The 13390-nt window shown below is 37.1% G+C and overlaps 1 protein-coding gene across 34 annotated transcripts in view; it reads left to right on the forward strand.

Annotated features, from left to right (window-relative positions):
* The window catches only part of PTPRD (protein tyrosine phosphatase, receptor type D), a 573002-nt gene that overhangs the window by 479538 nt on the left and 80074 nt on the right, over positions 1 to 13390 (forward strand). For all 34 annotated transcript variants that reach the window (XM_018051970.1, XM_018051972.1, XM_018051971.1 and 31 more), the window contains one exon: positions 12363 to 12486. In XM_018051970.1, the coding sequence (XP_017907459.1) occupies positions 12363 to 12486 (124 nt within the window). The remainder of the gene's footprint in view (positions 1 to 12362; positions 12487 to 13390) is intronic.

The following is a 13390-nucleotide window of genomic DNA, read 5'->3' on the forward strand; positions in this document are numbered from 1 at the left end:
ATCAAGACTGCCAGGAGAAAAATCAATAACCTCAAATAGTCATATGACACCACCTTAATGGCAGAAAGCAAACAGGAACTAAAGTGTCTCTTGATGAAAGAGAAGAGTGACAAAGTGGGCTAAAATCTCAACATTCAAAAAATGAAGATCATGCCATCTGGTCCCATCACTCCATGCCAAATAGAGGGAGAAGCAATGGAAACAGTGACGGCCTTTCTTTACTTGGTTTCCAAAATCACTGTAGATGGTGACTGCAGCCATGAAATTAGCAGACACTTGTGCTTGTGGAGAGAAGTATGGCAAACCTAGACAGCATATTAAAAAGCAGAGACATTACTTTACCAACAAAGGCCCATCTAGTCAAAGCTATGGTTTTTGCAGTAGCCATGTATTGATGTGAGAGTTGGACCACAAAGAAAGATGAGTGCCGAAGAGTTGATGTTTTTGAACTGTGGTATTGAACAAGACTCTTGAGAGTCCCTTGGACTGCAAGAGATCAAACCAGTCCATCCTAAATGAATCAGTCCTAAACTGACTGGAACAACTGATGCTGAAGCTGAAGCTCTAATACTTTGGTCATGTCATGCAAAGAACCAACTCACTGGAAAAGACCCTGATGCTGGGAAAGTTGAAGGCAGGAGAAGGGGATAACAGAGGATGAGATGGTTGGATGGCATCACTGACTCAATGGACATGAGTTTGAGCAGACTTTGGGGGTTTGTGATGGACAGAGAAGCCTAGTGTGCTACAATTCATGGTGTCGCAGTCAGACACAGATGATTGAACTGACTTTGTGTCCTAGTATGTGGTCTCTCCTAGAGAACATTCCATGTCCACTGGACAACAGAGGCCCTAAATAACACAATAGAGCAGTTTGACATAATTGATATTTTCAGGACACTTCATCCAAAAAAGTATAAAGAAAATACATATTATTTTCAAGTGGACATGGAACATTCTCTAGGAGAGACCATATAGTAGGACATAAAATAAGCCGCAACAAATTTTAGAAATTATTTCAAATATCTTCTGACCAAAGTGGCATGAAACTAGAAATTAACCACAGAAAAAGGAGAAAAAAAAAAATGATTACATAGAGGCTGAACAATACTCTACTAAAGGAAACAAAAAATAGTGGGTCAATGATGAAAAAGAGGAAATTAAAAATATGTATCTTGAGACAGATGGCAGTGAAAACACAAGGCAGACTCTATGGGAGGCAGCAGAAGCAATCCTTGCGGGGAAGTTCACAGCTACAGCAAACTGAACCCCCCCCCAAAAAAAAAAAAACTGCCCTACCACCAAAAAAAATTAGAAAAAAATAACAAACAACCTGAAGTCAGCAGAAGGAAGGAAACGATAAAGATCAGAGAGAAAATAAATAAATTTTTTTTAAATGGGAAAAAAATAAAATCAAGAACTATTTGAAAGGTTAAACAAAATCAACAAATCTCTGTCTAGATTCAATAAGAAGAAAAGAGGGAGGACCCAAATAAGCAAAAATAAGAAATGAAAGAGGAGGAATAACAGCCAATGACATAGAATCACAAAAACCATAAGAGAAAACCATGAGCAATTAAATACCAATTGGACAAGCTAGACTGGACAAGTTTCTAGAAATATACAGCCCACCTAAAACTGAATCAAGAGGAAAGATAGTTTGAAAAAACTTATCACTAGAAGTGAAATAGAATCTATAATTTAAAATAAACTCAGCAAACAGAAGTCCAGGACTAGATGGCTTCAATAAGGAGTTGTATCCAACAGACAAAGAACTTATACTTATCCTTCTCAAACTCTTCCAAAAGAGTGGAGAGGAGGGAACACTCCCAAAGTCATTCTATGAAGCCACCATCACCCCACTCGATACCAAAACCAGACAAAGATACTACCAAAAGACAAAGTTATTGACTAATCTCTCTGGTGAATATAGATGCAAAAAAAAAAAAATTCTCAACAAATTATTAGCAAACTGAAACCAACAACACATGAAAAAGATCATATACCATGATCAAGTTGGAGTCATCGTAGGATCACAGGGATGGTTCAACATACATAAATCAAGCAATAGGATACACAACATCAATTAAACACAAAACCACATAATCATTTCAATAGATGCAGAAAAAGCATTTGATAAAATGCAACATTCATTCATGATAAAACTCTCACCAAAGTGGTAATAGAGGGAGCATGTTCTAACACAATAGAAGCGATTTACAACAAACCTACATCTAACATAGTACTCAGTGGTGAAAAACTTAAAACCTTTCTGCTATAATCCAGAACAAGACAAGGATGCCCACTCTTCCCATTTTTATTCAACATAGTATTGACAGTTCTAACCACAGTGATCAGACAAGGAAAAGAAATAATAGGTATCCAAGTTGGAAGGGAGGAGGTAAACTTGTCATTATATGTTGACAGTAGGATAATATATGTAAAAAATCCTAAAACCTCAACATAAAAAATACTGGAATTGATAAACAGACTTAGCAAGGTAGCAGGATATAAGAATAACATACAGAAATTGGCTACATTTCTTTACATTAGCAGTGAAATATCAGAAAGGGAAAGTTAAAGATCCCTTTTAAAAAACAAAATAAAATACTTAGGAATAATCCTGACCAAAGAGATAAAAGGCTTATATACTGAGAACTATAAACACTGATAAAGGAAATTAACAATGACTCAAAGAAATGGAAAAATATACCATGCTGTTGGATTGGAAGAATTAATATTGTTATAATGGTCATACTACCCAAAGCAATCTACAGATTTAGTATGATCCCTACCAAATTACCCATGACATTTATCACAGAGCTAGAATAAATAATTCTAAGATTTATATGGAACCATAAAATATCCAGAATTACCAAAGCAGTCCTGAGGGAAAAGAACAAAGTTGAGGGCATAATCCTGCCAGACTTAAAAGAGTACTACAAAGCTACAATAACCAAAATGGTGGCATCAGCTCTCAAATGACAGGTGGTCAATGGAGCAGAATAGAGAAATCAGAAATAAACTCACACACCTATAGTCAACTAAATGTCAGCAAAGAAGGAAAGAAGAGTCAATGGGAAAAAGAGTCTCTTCAGCAAGTGGTATTGGGAAAGCTGGACAGCTGCACATAAATCAGTGACATTAGAACATACCCTGACATCATACACAAAAGACACGACATGATAAAACTCCTAAAAGAGAACATAATCAAAACATTCTAAGATAAATCTTGGCAATATTTTCTTTGTTCAGTGTCCCAAAGCAATAGAAATAAAAATAAACAAATGGGACCTAATCAAACTTGTCATCTTTGGCCCAGCAAAGGAAACCATAAACAAAATGGAAGGACAGCCTGTGGACTGGGAGACGAAATTTGTAAGTCCTGCAACCAGTAAGGATTTAATTTCCAAAATACACAACAGTTCATACAACTCCATAGCAACAATAATCAACCCAATAGAAAAATGAGCAGAAAACCAAACAGACATTTCTCCAAAGAAGACATACGTATGGCCAAGGTGAAAAGATGCTTGCCATTATTAGACAAATACAAATCTAAACTAAAATGAAGTATCACCTCACATGGATCAGAATGGTCATATCTTTAAAAAGCCTACAAATAATACATGCTGGAGAGGGCGTGGAAAAAAGGGAACTCCCCTACACTGTTGATAGGAATGTAAGTTGGTATATAGCAGTATAGAAATTTCTTAAAAAAAAAAAAAAGAAGAGCTGCTATATGATACAGCAATCCCACTACTGGGCATATATCTGGGAAAAAAAACCTACTTTGAAAAGATACCTGCACCCCAGTGTTCATAAGGGCACTATTTACAATAGCCAAGACATGGATGCAACCTAAATGTTCATCAACAGATAAATGGATAAAGATGATGTGAATACTACTCAGCCACAAAAATGAGAATGTAATAATGCCATTTGCAGCATCATGTTTTATCATGTCGTGTCTTTTGTGTATGATGTCAAGGTGTAGACCTAGAAGTTATCATGCTAAATAAAGTGAGTTAGACAAAGACAAATATGACATCATTTATATGTGGAATCTAATGTGATACAAAGGAACTTCTTTACAAAACAGAAGCTGAATAGAAAACTGAATCTGGAAAAAGAATATACCTATGTATAACTGAATCACTTTGATATATACCTGACACATTTTAAATCAACCATATTTCAAGTTTAAAAAAGAAAGACATGCCCAAAAGAGTATATTAAAAAAAATAAAATAAAAAGGCTTCATTGCAAAAATATATAGTCAATGGCAGATTCTTCTTCTAAACCTCAATAAATAAATAAATAAAAACTTGAGAATATCTGGGGGCAAACCACAGTGAAGACCAAATGAACCTATTGATGGGGAACTATGTGGAAAGATAGTATTTTTCTGAAGGTTAAGGTCAATGAAAGTTCATTTCCCTGTATAAAGGATACTTAGTCTGACCCATAGTTTGGCTAGTCAAGTAGCTGTTTTTTTAGTTCTATATAATTAAATGTTGTTAGTTTCAAAAGTTACAAAAACAGGATGTATCTTTTTTGTGGTTTCTCTTTTGAGTTTCTAAAGGGAATATTTTGAGGTTTTCTCTTGGTGGAATGAGAAATGAAACACGAAGCAACTTGTATGGTGTTCTGCACATGTGAATTATATTTTTCTTCTGGATAGAGAAGTTGAAATTTTAAACCATAGTTAAAAGCTTTGCTGTAAAATGACTTCAGCTTTGTCAAAAAAGGTCATTCTTATATCAAGATGTAATTTTACTCAATGACTGTAATCTGATTGGCAAATTTATGAGCCCTTTCTTTTTTTTTTTAATTTAAAATTATAAATACAGATCAGAAGCACTACAGAAACTTTTGTTCCTAGACTTCCCATTGTGTTTCAGGAGAACAATTGATAGGCATGTGTGAAGCAGTCCAGAGCCCTTTCCAGCTTGGCCAGGACACATATCATGGTGGCTAGTCACTCAAATGAGGGCAGGGTGCAGAATACCTTGGCACCAAATCTAAGTTCCTTCCCTAGTAGCTGTCTGAAACTGAGAAAGTAATTTAACTTCTCTATACCTTAGTTTTCTCATCAACAGAACTGTGATAATGATGATAACTATTTCCAGAGTCTTTGTGAAGATAAAATGATGGGAGATAGGTAAAGCACAAAAAAAGGTAAATGAAAACTAGATGTTCCATTCCGTGTTAGTTACAGTATAAAATACTTATGTATTTTAATTCTAACTTTTCATCAAGAACACAGGGAAGAATGGTAAATCCGTAAGTTAAAGGTAGCTTTTATCTCCACTGACATATATATTTCTCTTACCTATTTTAAGGCAAAGTTACAGTTGATTAAAGAAAAAAATTAGAACTTTCAGACCATCAAGTTAAAGACTGCATAGATTCAAAGTATTTGATATTAGCAAGTGTTTAGTTGGTGTTTTCCCTTCTCTAAGCTACAAGGAGATCTTCCTTTTATTTTGTCACTTTTTCTTGGTATGGTTAAGCCATTGAGTTGAAGGTGGCTAGCCATCTTCTGTTAGCATTAGAGTGATTCAGCCAAAATCTACTGAGATCCTCAAAAACTGTTGAGCGTCCTGACACTCACAGGAGTTTCCTAGGTATCCTGCTCTCTCTGCCAGTTGTTGGGCTGCACCCGGCAGGCCTGCCAGACCTGTGCTTGCCCAGCCTCAAGACCAAAGAAAGAGCCCAGAGTCAGCGACAGAGACATCAGTGGTTTAATGGATGGAGGACTTACATGTCTGAAGGGGCCTATGTAATGTACCAAGTGTGCAGATAGGGAGGTAGTGCAGAATGGTTTGGCATCTTGGTAAAGTTTTAGATACCACATAGGGTTCATCCAGCACACCTTGAAGAGCTATACTGATTTGGAGAAACAAAAGTAAATATTATGAAATAGCATTGTTGTTTATAAATTCTGTGACAATGTAATGTCCACATTCATACAAATTATTTAAAATCCCATTAATCAACTTTGGGTTGAATACATCAACCTTTCTTCTTTTCCAACTTGCAAAACTCTTAGGAGAGGATGACGATGACCTGGTCAAGATTTTGGTTCAAGAGGGTAGAATTTTGGATTGAGTACAAAGAAGGAGGTGGATCCCCCTCAATGTCTGGATAAACAGACACAGAAGGATAAGTGGAAATATCTGAAAGTCAAAACCAAACACTCAGGAAATAAATCTAAATACAGCAAGAAATGACCAGATCCATTAGGAACATTAGGAACAAGGGTGCTTATTTCAGATTGTTTTGAATAATATTAGGGAGACCTCAGCCTAATTTTATAGTAGGTAGGTGTGTGGTCATGATGGATTAGCCAAGATATAACCCGGGTATCACTTAAGACCTGTGTTGCTCCTTGTCCACTTGGCCATTTCATTCTTCCTTGGTAAGATCTCAACAAGAGAAGCCAGAAAACAAAGAAGCAAAACAATGGTGTCATCATTTAGCACTAAGGAGAGCCTGAACATTGGGTTTTGAATATTAGAATCCTATTCATCCATGATATATTTGCTTCATTAACATGGATAATTGAAATTTTATTTTCCTAATTTTTTTAGTATAAAATCTTTTCTTATACTTCATCTACTTCCAGTAGTTATGCTTTTTTACTGAGTTTACTGCTCTAGGCATCCTGACAAGCTCCAGAATAATGACCTAGGCTGTGTATTGCTAAACGTTCAGTCAGACAGATACAGATGGATGAGTGTGTGTTGCACAAAGACAAGTCAGCATTATTTAATCAATGTTTGTTTGATCCGTGTAAAATGAGTATAAACGTAAGCCGCATCCCATCTGCTTTATCATCCATGTGAAGCCAGCCTCATTTTTAAAACTTGATCTCTTATGTAATTGCCCCAGAATGACACTGTGGGGCTGCACCCTGCACCCTGTACCCTGTACTTGCCTACAAGGCCTGTACTCGCCCCACTTCAACACCAAAGAGAAAGCCCAGAGTCAACAACAGAGATATCAATGAATTTATATACACACTTAATTTCTCTTAATCCAGTTAAACAGCTCATCCACAAACCAGTCCTGACCATGCCCTTTAGAGGCAGAGGCCCATTTCTAAGGTATACACAGATATATATATATAGAAACAGATTTCACAGGTTTCCAGCCAGAGTTTAAAAAGGCCTCTTTACTTTTATTTTTTCTTCACTCTCAGGGATCGTATGATTAAAGTTCCTTTGAACCCAGGTCCATTACTTAATATCAAAGGAAAAAGAAGAGAAATACCAATTCCTTCTAGAAAGCTAACTTCCTCTTACCACATACACAAAAACCAGTTTATAATGTCAATAGAATCCCACCGTGGACATTTTCGGGATTTTTTTGTTTTGTTTTTCGGTTTCTAAGTAACCAGTTCACTTTAAATAAATAGCAGTAATAGACAATAATAGGTATCATTCACTCACATTCACATGGCTCACTTTTGAGAGGAACTCAAATCAACACTTAAAGTTAACCTTCTACTAGGCTGTTAGCTCAGCCTCCTCGACTTTCTGAGCACAAAAAAAACAATAGCCAGCCCGCAGCCACCCGCCATTTTTATCCCACTGTAATAGGACCCAGCATCTCCCCAACAGCCTTGGGGTGTCCATGAGTTCCTGTACTCTCTTGGTGGCCCCCATTCGTCAACAACAGCTACCACAGGGCCCCACAGACAGGTGGACGGCCACCCCAGAATCACCCCTGCAACTTTCAGGCTTCCCATTAGTGGACAGCCACCCTGGGACCATCTGCAAGTTCCAGGCCCACATATCAGAAGGTGGGCCCACAGCTTCCCATTCCCAGTCCTTCCTTCCCGGCATCCCGGTACTCACAGGAGTTTCCACAGTCTCCTGGTCACTCTACCAGTTAGTTGTTGGGCTTCACCCTGCAGGGCTGCCAGACCTGTGCTTGCCCAGTCTCAAGACTGAAGAAAGAGCCCAGAGTTGGCAACAGAGACATCAATGGTTTAATGAATGGGGGGACTTACATGTCTGAAGCAGGGTCCTGGAGCAACACTCCACTGACTGCAGATGGCAGACAGTAATGGGCAGAACATGGCAGCAGCCTTCACGATGGGGGAGGGGATGGTAACTAGTTACAGGTGAACTGACTTCAGGTTGCCAGGGAAACTAGCCGAGGGGCATGCCCCTAACCTTCTCTCTGATAAGCCATCAGGTGGATATGCTCTGATCTGAAGATTAGAACAATCACTGGCTGTGGCCTGGGGCAAGCGTGTAGAAGGTCAGACTCTGAATAGGGGTAGATGAAGCAGGCATTGGTGGATCAGGGAATATACAGAGAGCAAGAGAAGAGACATCTTGAGTGGCCTGGTCATACACGCAGGATGATCAGTTAGAAGAAATATTTGGACTGATAACATAAAGGATGGGCTTCTTTACTTTGCAGTAGCTTTCTAGATAGTGAAGTGGTGCCACGGATTAGGAATTACCAGCTGTTAATCATCAGTGGATTTTGAAATCACCCAAACCTGGGTTACAGGGTTAATATATGGAATTTCACCATGTAACCAAATTAGTTAACAACCAAAACGCCTGCCTCAGAGAAGTCCCTCAGTAAAATTGATTGAATTAGTCTTTCTTTGCTTCCATTTCCTTATCTTCATAACAACAACAACAACAACAAAATACTAAACCTATTAAAACTTGTGAAATTCAAACAGGATACTGCATGGAAAAGCATAATCACCTGGTAGGTATTACTATCATTATCCTGTTGCCTACCAGTCTTCACCTCATGGGTCTCACTTTAAGCCTAAATATATTAACATACATGACATACAACTTATCTTTCTGTTACCAAGTTGTAAACTTTACAAAGCCTTTGACTGTGTGGATCACTACAAACTGGAAAATTCTTTAAGAGATGGGAATACCAGACCACCTGACCTGCCTCCTGAGAAATCTGTGTGCAGGTCAAGAAGCAACAGTTAGAACTATACATGGAACAAACAAGAGAGAGTCTCATGGACAACAAACTGGTTTCAAACTGGGAAAAGGAGTATGTCAAGGCTGTATATTGTCATCCTGCTTATTTAACTTCTATGCAGAGTACATCATGCAATATGCCAGGCTGGATGAAGCACAAGCTGGAATCAAGATTTCCGGGAGAAATATCAATAACCTCAGATATGCAGATGACACCACCATTAATGGCAGAAAGTGAAGAAGAATTAAAGAGCCTCTTGATGAAAATGAAAGAGGAGAGTGAAAAAGCTGGCTTAAAACTCAACATTCAGAAAACTAAGATCATGGCATCCGGTCCCATCCCTTCAGGGCAAATAGATGGGGAAACAAGAAACAGTGAGAGACTTTATTTTCTTGGGCTCCAAAATCACTGTAGATGGTGACTGCAGTCATGAAATTAAAAGATGCTTGCTCCTTGGAAGGAAAGTTATGACCAACATAGACAGCATATTAAAAAGCAGAGACATTACTTTGCCAATAAAGGTCCATCTAGTCAAAGCTGTGGTTTTTCCAGTAGTCATGTATGGATGTGAGAGTTGGGCTATAAAGAAAGCTGTGCACCAAAGAATTGATGCTTTTGAACTGCGGTGTAGGAGAAGGCTCTTGAGAGTCTCTTGGACTGCAAAGAGATCCAACTAGTCCATCCTAAAGGAAATCAAGTCTTGAATATTCATTGGAAGGAGTGATGTTAAAGCTGAAATTCCAATACTTTGGCTACCTGATGCGAAGAACTGATTGATTTGAGAAGACCCTGTACTGGTAAAGATTGAAGGTAGGAGAAGAAGGGGACGACAGAGGATGAGATGGTTGGATGGCATCCCCAGCTCGATGGACATGAGTTTGAATAAGCTCCGGGATTTGGTGATGGACAGGGAGGCCTCCCATGCTGCAGTCCGTGGGGTTGCAAAGAGTCGGACATGACTCAGGGACTGAACTGACTGAACTGACTATGTAAGTGTCAAATAAATCACATTGAAAATATGTGGCAAGAGTGGACATGACCACGAATTCACAGTGTCTCTGAGTTGATAGATGCATTTTCACTGGTCTAATTAAATGCATGCCATTTACACATATGAATGACCATAATCTGAGTAACAAGGCCATCAGAGGGAGTAATGTCTTCCACCAAAGGAATGTCTGTGTATCAGTGAGTTTAAGAACTTCGTGGAATATTTGGAGAGTACTGTGTAAAAAGCTTATGCACTCAGTAATGCTCATCAGTGTAAAGTGGAATATCAGTGGTAGTTGTACTTTCATGATCACATTCTTAATTACTAAGTCATATGATAATGAATATTAAAGTATTAAACTAATTAATACATTGCACATTGCGGTCTCCAAAGTCTGTTCTCTAACACCCATGCTATAAGAAAGAATTACTCTATGATTTCTCTTTATGAACTTTTCTCAGCAATATTTTTTTTTAATTGTTGAACCATTTATTGAGCCATCTTTGTAGATACAAAGATGACTAAACGTGTCTAGGTAGGATGGTGGCTAAAGGACTTCAGAGTTTTAGCCAAAGGCCACCCAGAGTCTGTGGAGAGTTTTAAACATGGTCCTAACCTATTCAGAGCTGTGGTTTAGAATGTCTGCTTCAGTATGAAGAATGGATTCGAGTGAGAGTTTAGAGAAGACATCAGCTACTGAAGGGCTGTAATTTAGGGAATGATATAGACTTGGGATGGAGTTGATAAGTTTTTAAGATAGGGCTTGGTCACTAAAGGGAGCTATTTTGTATGGAGAAGGCACAGGGTTGGGGCATCTGAATGCTTCAACTCCACTTAGCTCACAGTGTACTCGGAAAGGAGTACATTCTGCAGGGAAGATAATGAGGTTCTTTGGAAGAACAAACTAGAGGGACCGCTAATCACTTTATTCTTTAGACTTTTAAGACATGGATAATTATTTTGCTGAATACTGTTCAGTGATTAACTAGTTTATATACAGATTAGCACAGGCTAAGAAAGGAAAAGGGGTCTTATAATCTGTAGTAAATTAGAGGCTGCAATCTATACTGCTGAGAATTTCTGTATGTTTAGAGGCTATCCATGACTGTTAATAGGCTTTACTCTTTACACTTGTGAGTTTATTATTGTGCTAAACTCTATCCATCATATACAAAATGTGTACATCCTTAATATTATAACAGCTGTTGGATATATTTTACTTTCAAGTTGTAGATATCAACATAAAAGTATGGAAAATATCCAGTATCGAAAATAACTGTTAAAAATTCTATGAATTTAGCAAAGTGTTTTTGCTTTTTAAAGAATTTCATCTTGGGAATATAAACTTAATATATCATTAGTTCCGAAAACTTGATTTTGGTCATTTAAAATCATGTTTCTATAATTACTAAACTCATGTTTCTGTATACCATGAAATTATATCTTAAAAATGTGTCAGTATGCTATGATGAAAGAAGAAATACTTTCATTTCTATAACACTGCAGGACATTAAAAAGTTTCCCAGTATTTTATAATCAAAGCCTGAATTCAGTCTCAAAATAATGGTTCTGTATAAAAAGAAATTTATATATCATTTTATAGCTATGCAAGATATATTTTATAGAACAACTTTGGTTGAATTAAGGCATCAGGAAAGGCATTAAAAATCAGAAAAAAATAAGTTTAAAATGAATAAAGAGCAAACTTTATAAACATAATAACATATAATGATAAGTTAAAAAGTGATTAGATCCTATCTGTATTAGATTATAAATGAGTATTCTAAGATGATTATTAGATTTAACTGACTTTCCTTCTTACTGTTACTCTTACCTGTTTTAATTGTACAAATTGCCTTGTGATGGTGGTCATAGTATGTTACAGAGACGCAGACAAAATTCTAAGTCGCCATCAAGATATAAACCTGCAGGTGAAAGAAGTTTGTGCCCAGTGAATCCAGTGAATGTTCTGTCACCTTAAAGAGTGAGGTTAGGTCCAGAAAGGAAAGAATAGGAAAAAGAATCAGGATAAAATAATGTTCACAGAACTGGAAGGAATATTGAACCAAGATAGCTTGTAAACTACAGCAACAGAGAAGAAAATTGAAAAGTTTAAAAAAAAAAAACAACTGCCTTTTCACTATTAACAGAACATCTATATTGATTTTTTCCCCCATTTGAATCAATGTTGGTGACTATCACTGTTTTTTCCAATGACTAATCACTTCATCTTATGCTGGTTATATCAGTGTTCAGCTTCACAGCTAGGATCATCTTGATGAAGTGTAACTTCAAAATTTTCTTTTTAAATCACGTTTGTTACTTGTGATAAATGCCTATAATCTGACATTATTCAGTATTGATTTTGTGTATGTGTGTTTTTCTTTTAAAGTCGATTGACCCTGGCCAGCAGTTCACATGGGAGCATTCAAACTTGGAAGTAAACAAACCAAAGAATAGATATGCAAATGTAATCGCTTATGATCATTCCCGAGTTCTCCTATCAGCAATAGAAGGTAAGGAAATGCAGATGATATTTATACCTTTATTTCCATGGCTTTAAATGTGTGCATGAAAATACAGTTTTAACTAGGTGTTCAGTCATATATGAACATAGTTACTTAAGAATTAGGCACTGCTTATTCTCACTTTTTTCATACAAATATACCAGTACTGGAGCACACAGTATTCTTGACACAGGGCATCCTTCAATACCTTCTTGCTTCCACCCTGGATGAAAGGTTGATCATTTGGTTCATGTTCATATAAGAGAAGCAAATTGAGGTTGCCTGTTTTACTGATGCTTCCTGATGGTTATGAATGAACAGGTGATTATCAGAAGATGCCCATAGACTGTAACTTAAAAATGGTGAGAAGCTTGTTTGCATATAAATCTGGATAATCACTAAGGGCAATCAAAAGTTTAGGAATCGGTGATGTGGTAATTAATAAAAACAAAGCACATTAGAAATGTCTGACTCATCTATTTGTGCACTGCTTGGTAATCAGTTGTACTAAGGATTTTATCCCAGAAGGAAGGATTGCTCCTAGAAGTTGAGGATTACTCCTCAAATATACCTAGCTGCTCTGAAGATTCATGAGAGTATTATCCATTCATCTCTTTCCAATAATAAATCCTTCTCACATGGCATATTAAAAAGTACCTAAGAGCTCATGTTCAACACTCAGCATTTTGTTAGTCTTTTTGGCTGAAGCACTGCATTGGATTGCTTTTCTTAAAAAGTAGTTTACAATGTCACTTAAATCCTTCCCTCTATCATAACAGCTAACGTGGACCACCAACTACCACATACCACATTCATCCTCACTGGCATCCCAAAGAGCGTTGTGGCTTTTTCATACTTAAAAGTTCACTGCTTACTCTCTTCCAGATGTTTTATAAAATATTAAATAATACCA

Source organism: Capra hircus, chromosome 8 (genome assembly GCF_001704415.2).
Source record: "Capra hircus breed San Clemente chromosome 8, ASM170441v1, whole genome shotgun sequence".
In the NCBI taxonomy this organism is placed as follows: Eukaryota; Metazoa; Chordata; class Mammalia; order Artiodactyla; family Bovidae; genus Capra; species Capra hircus.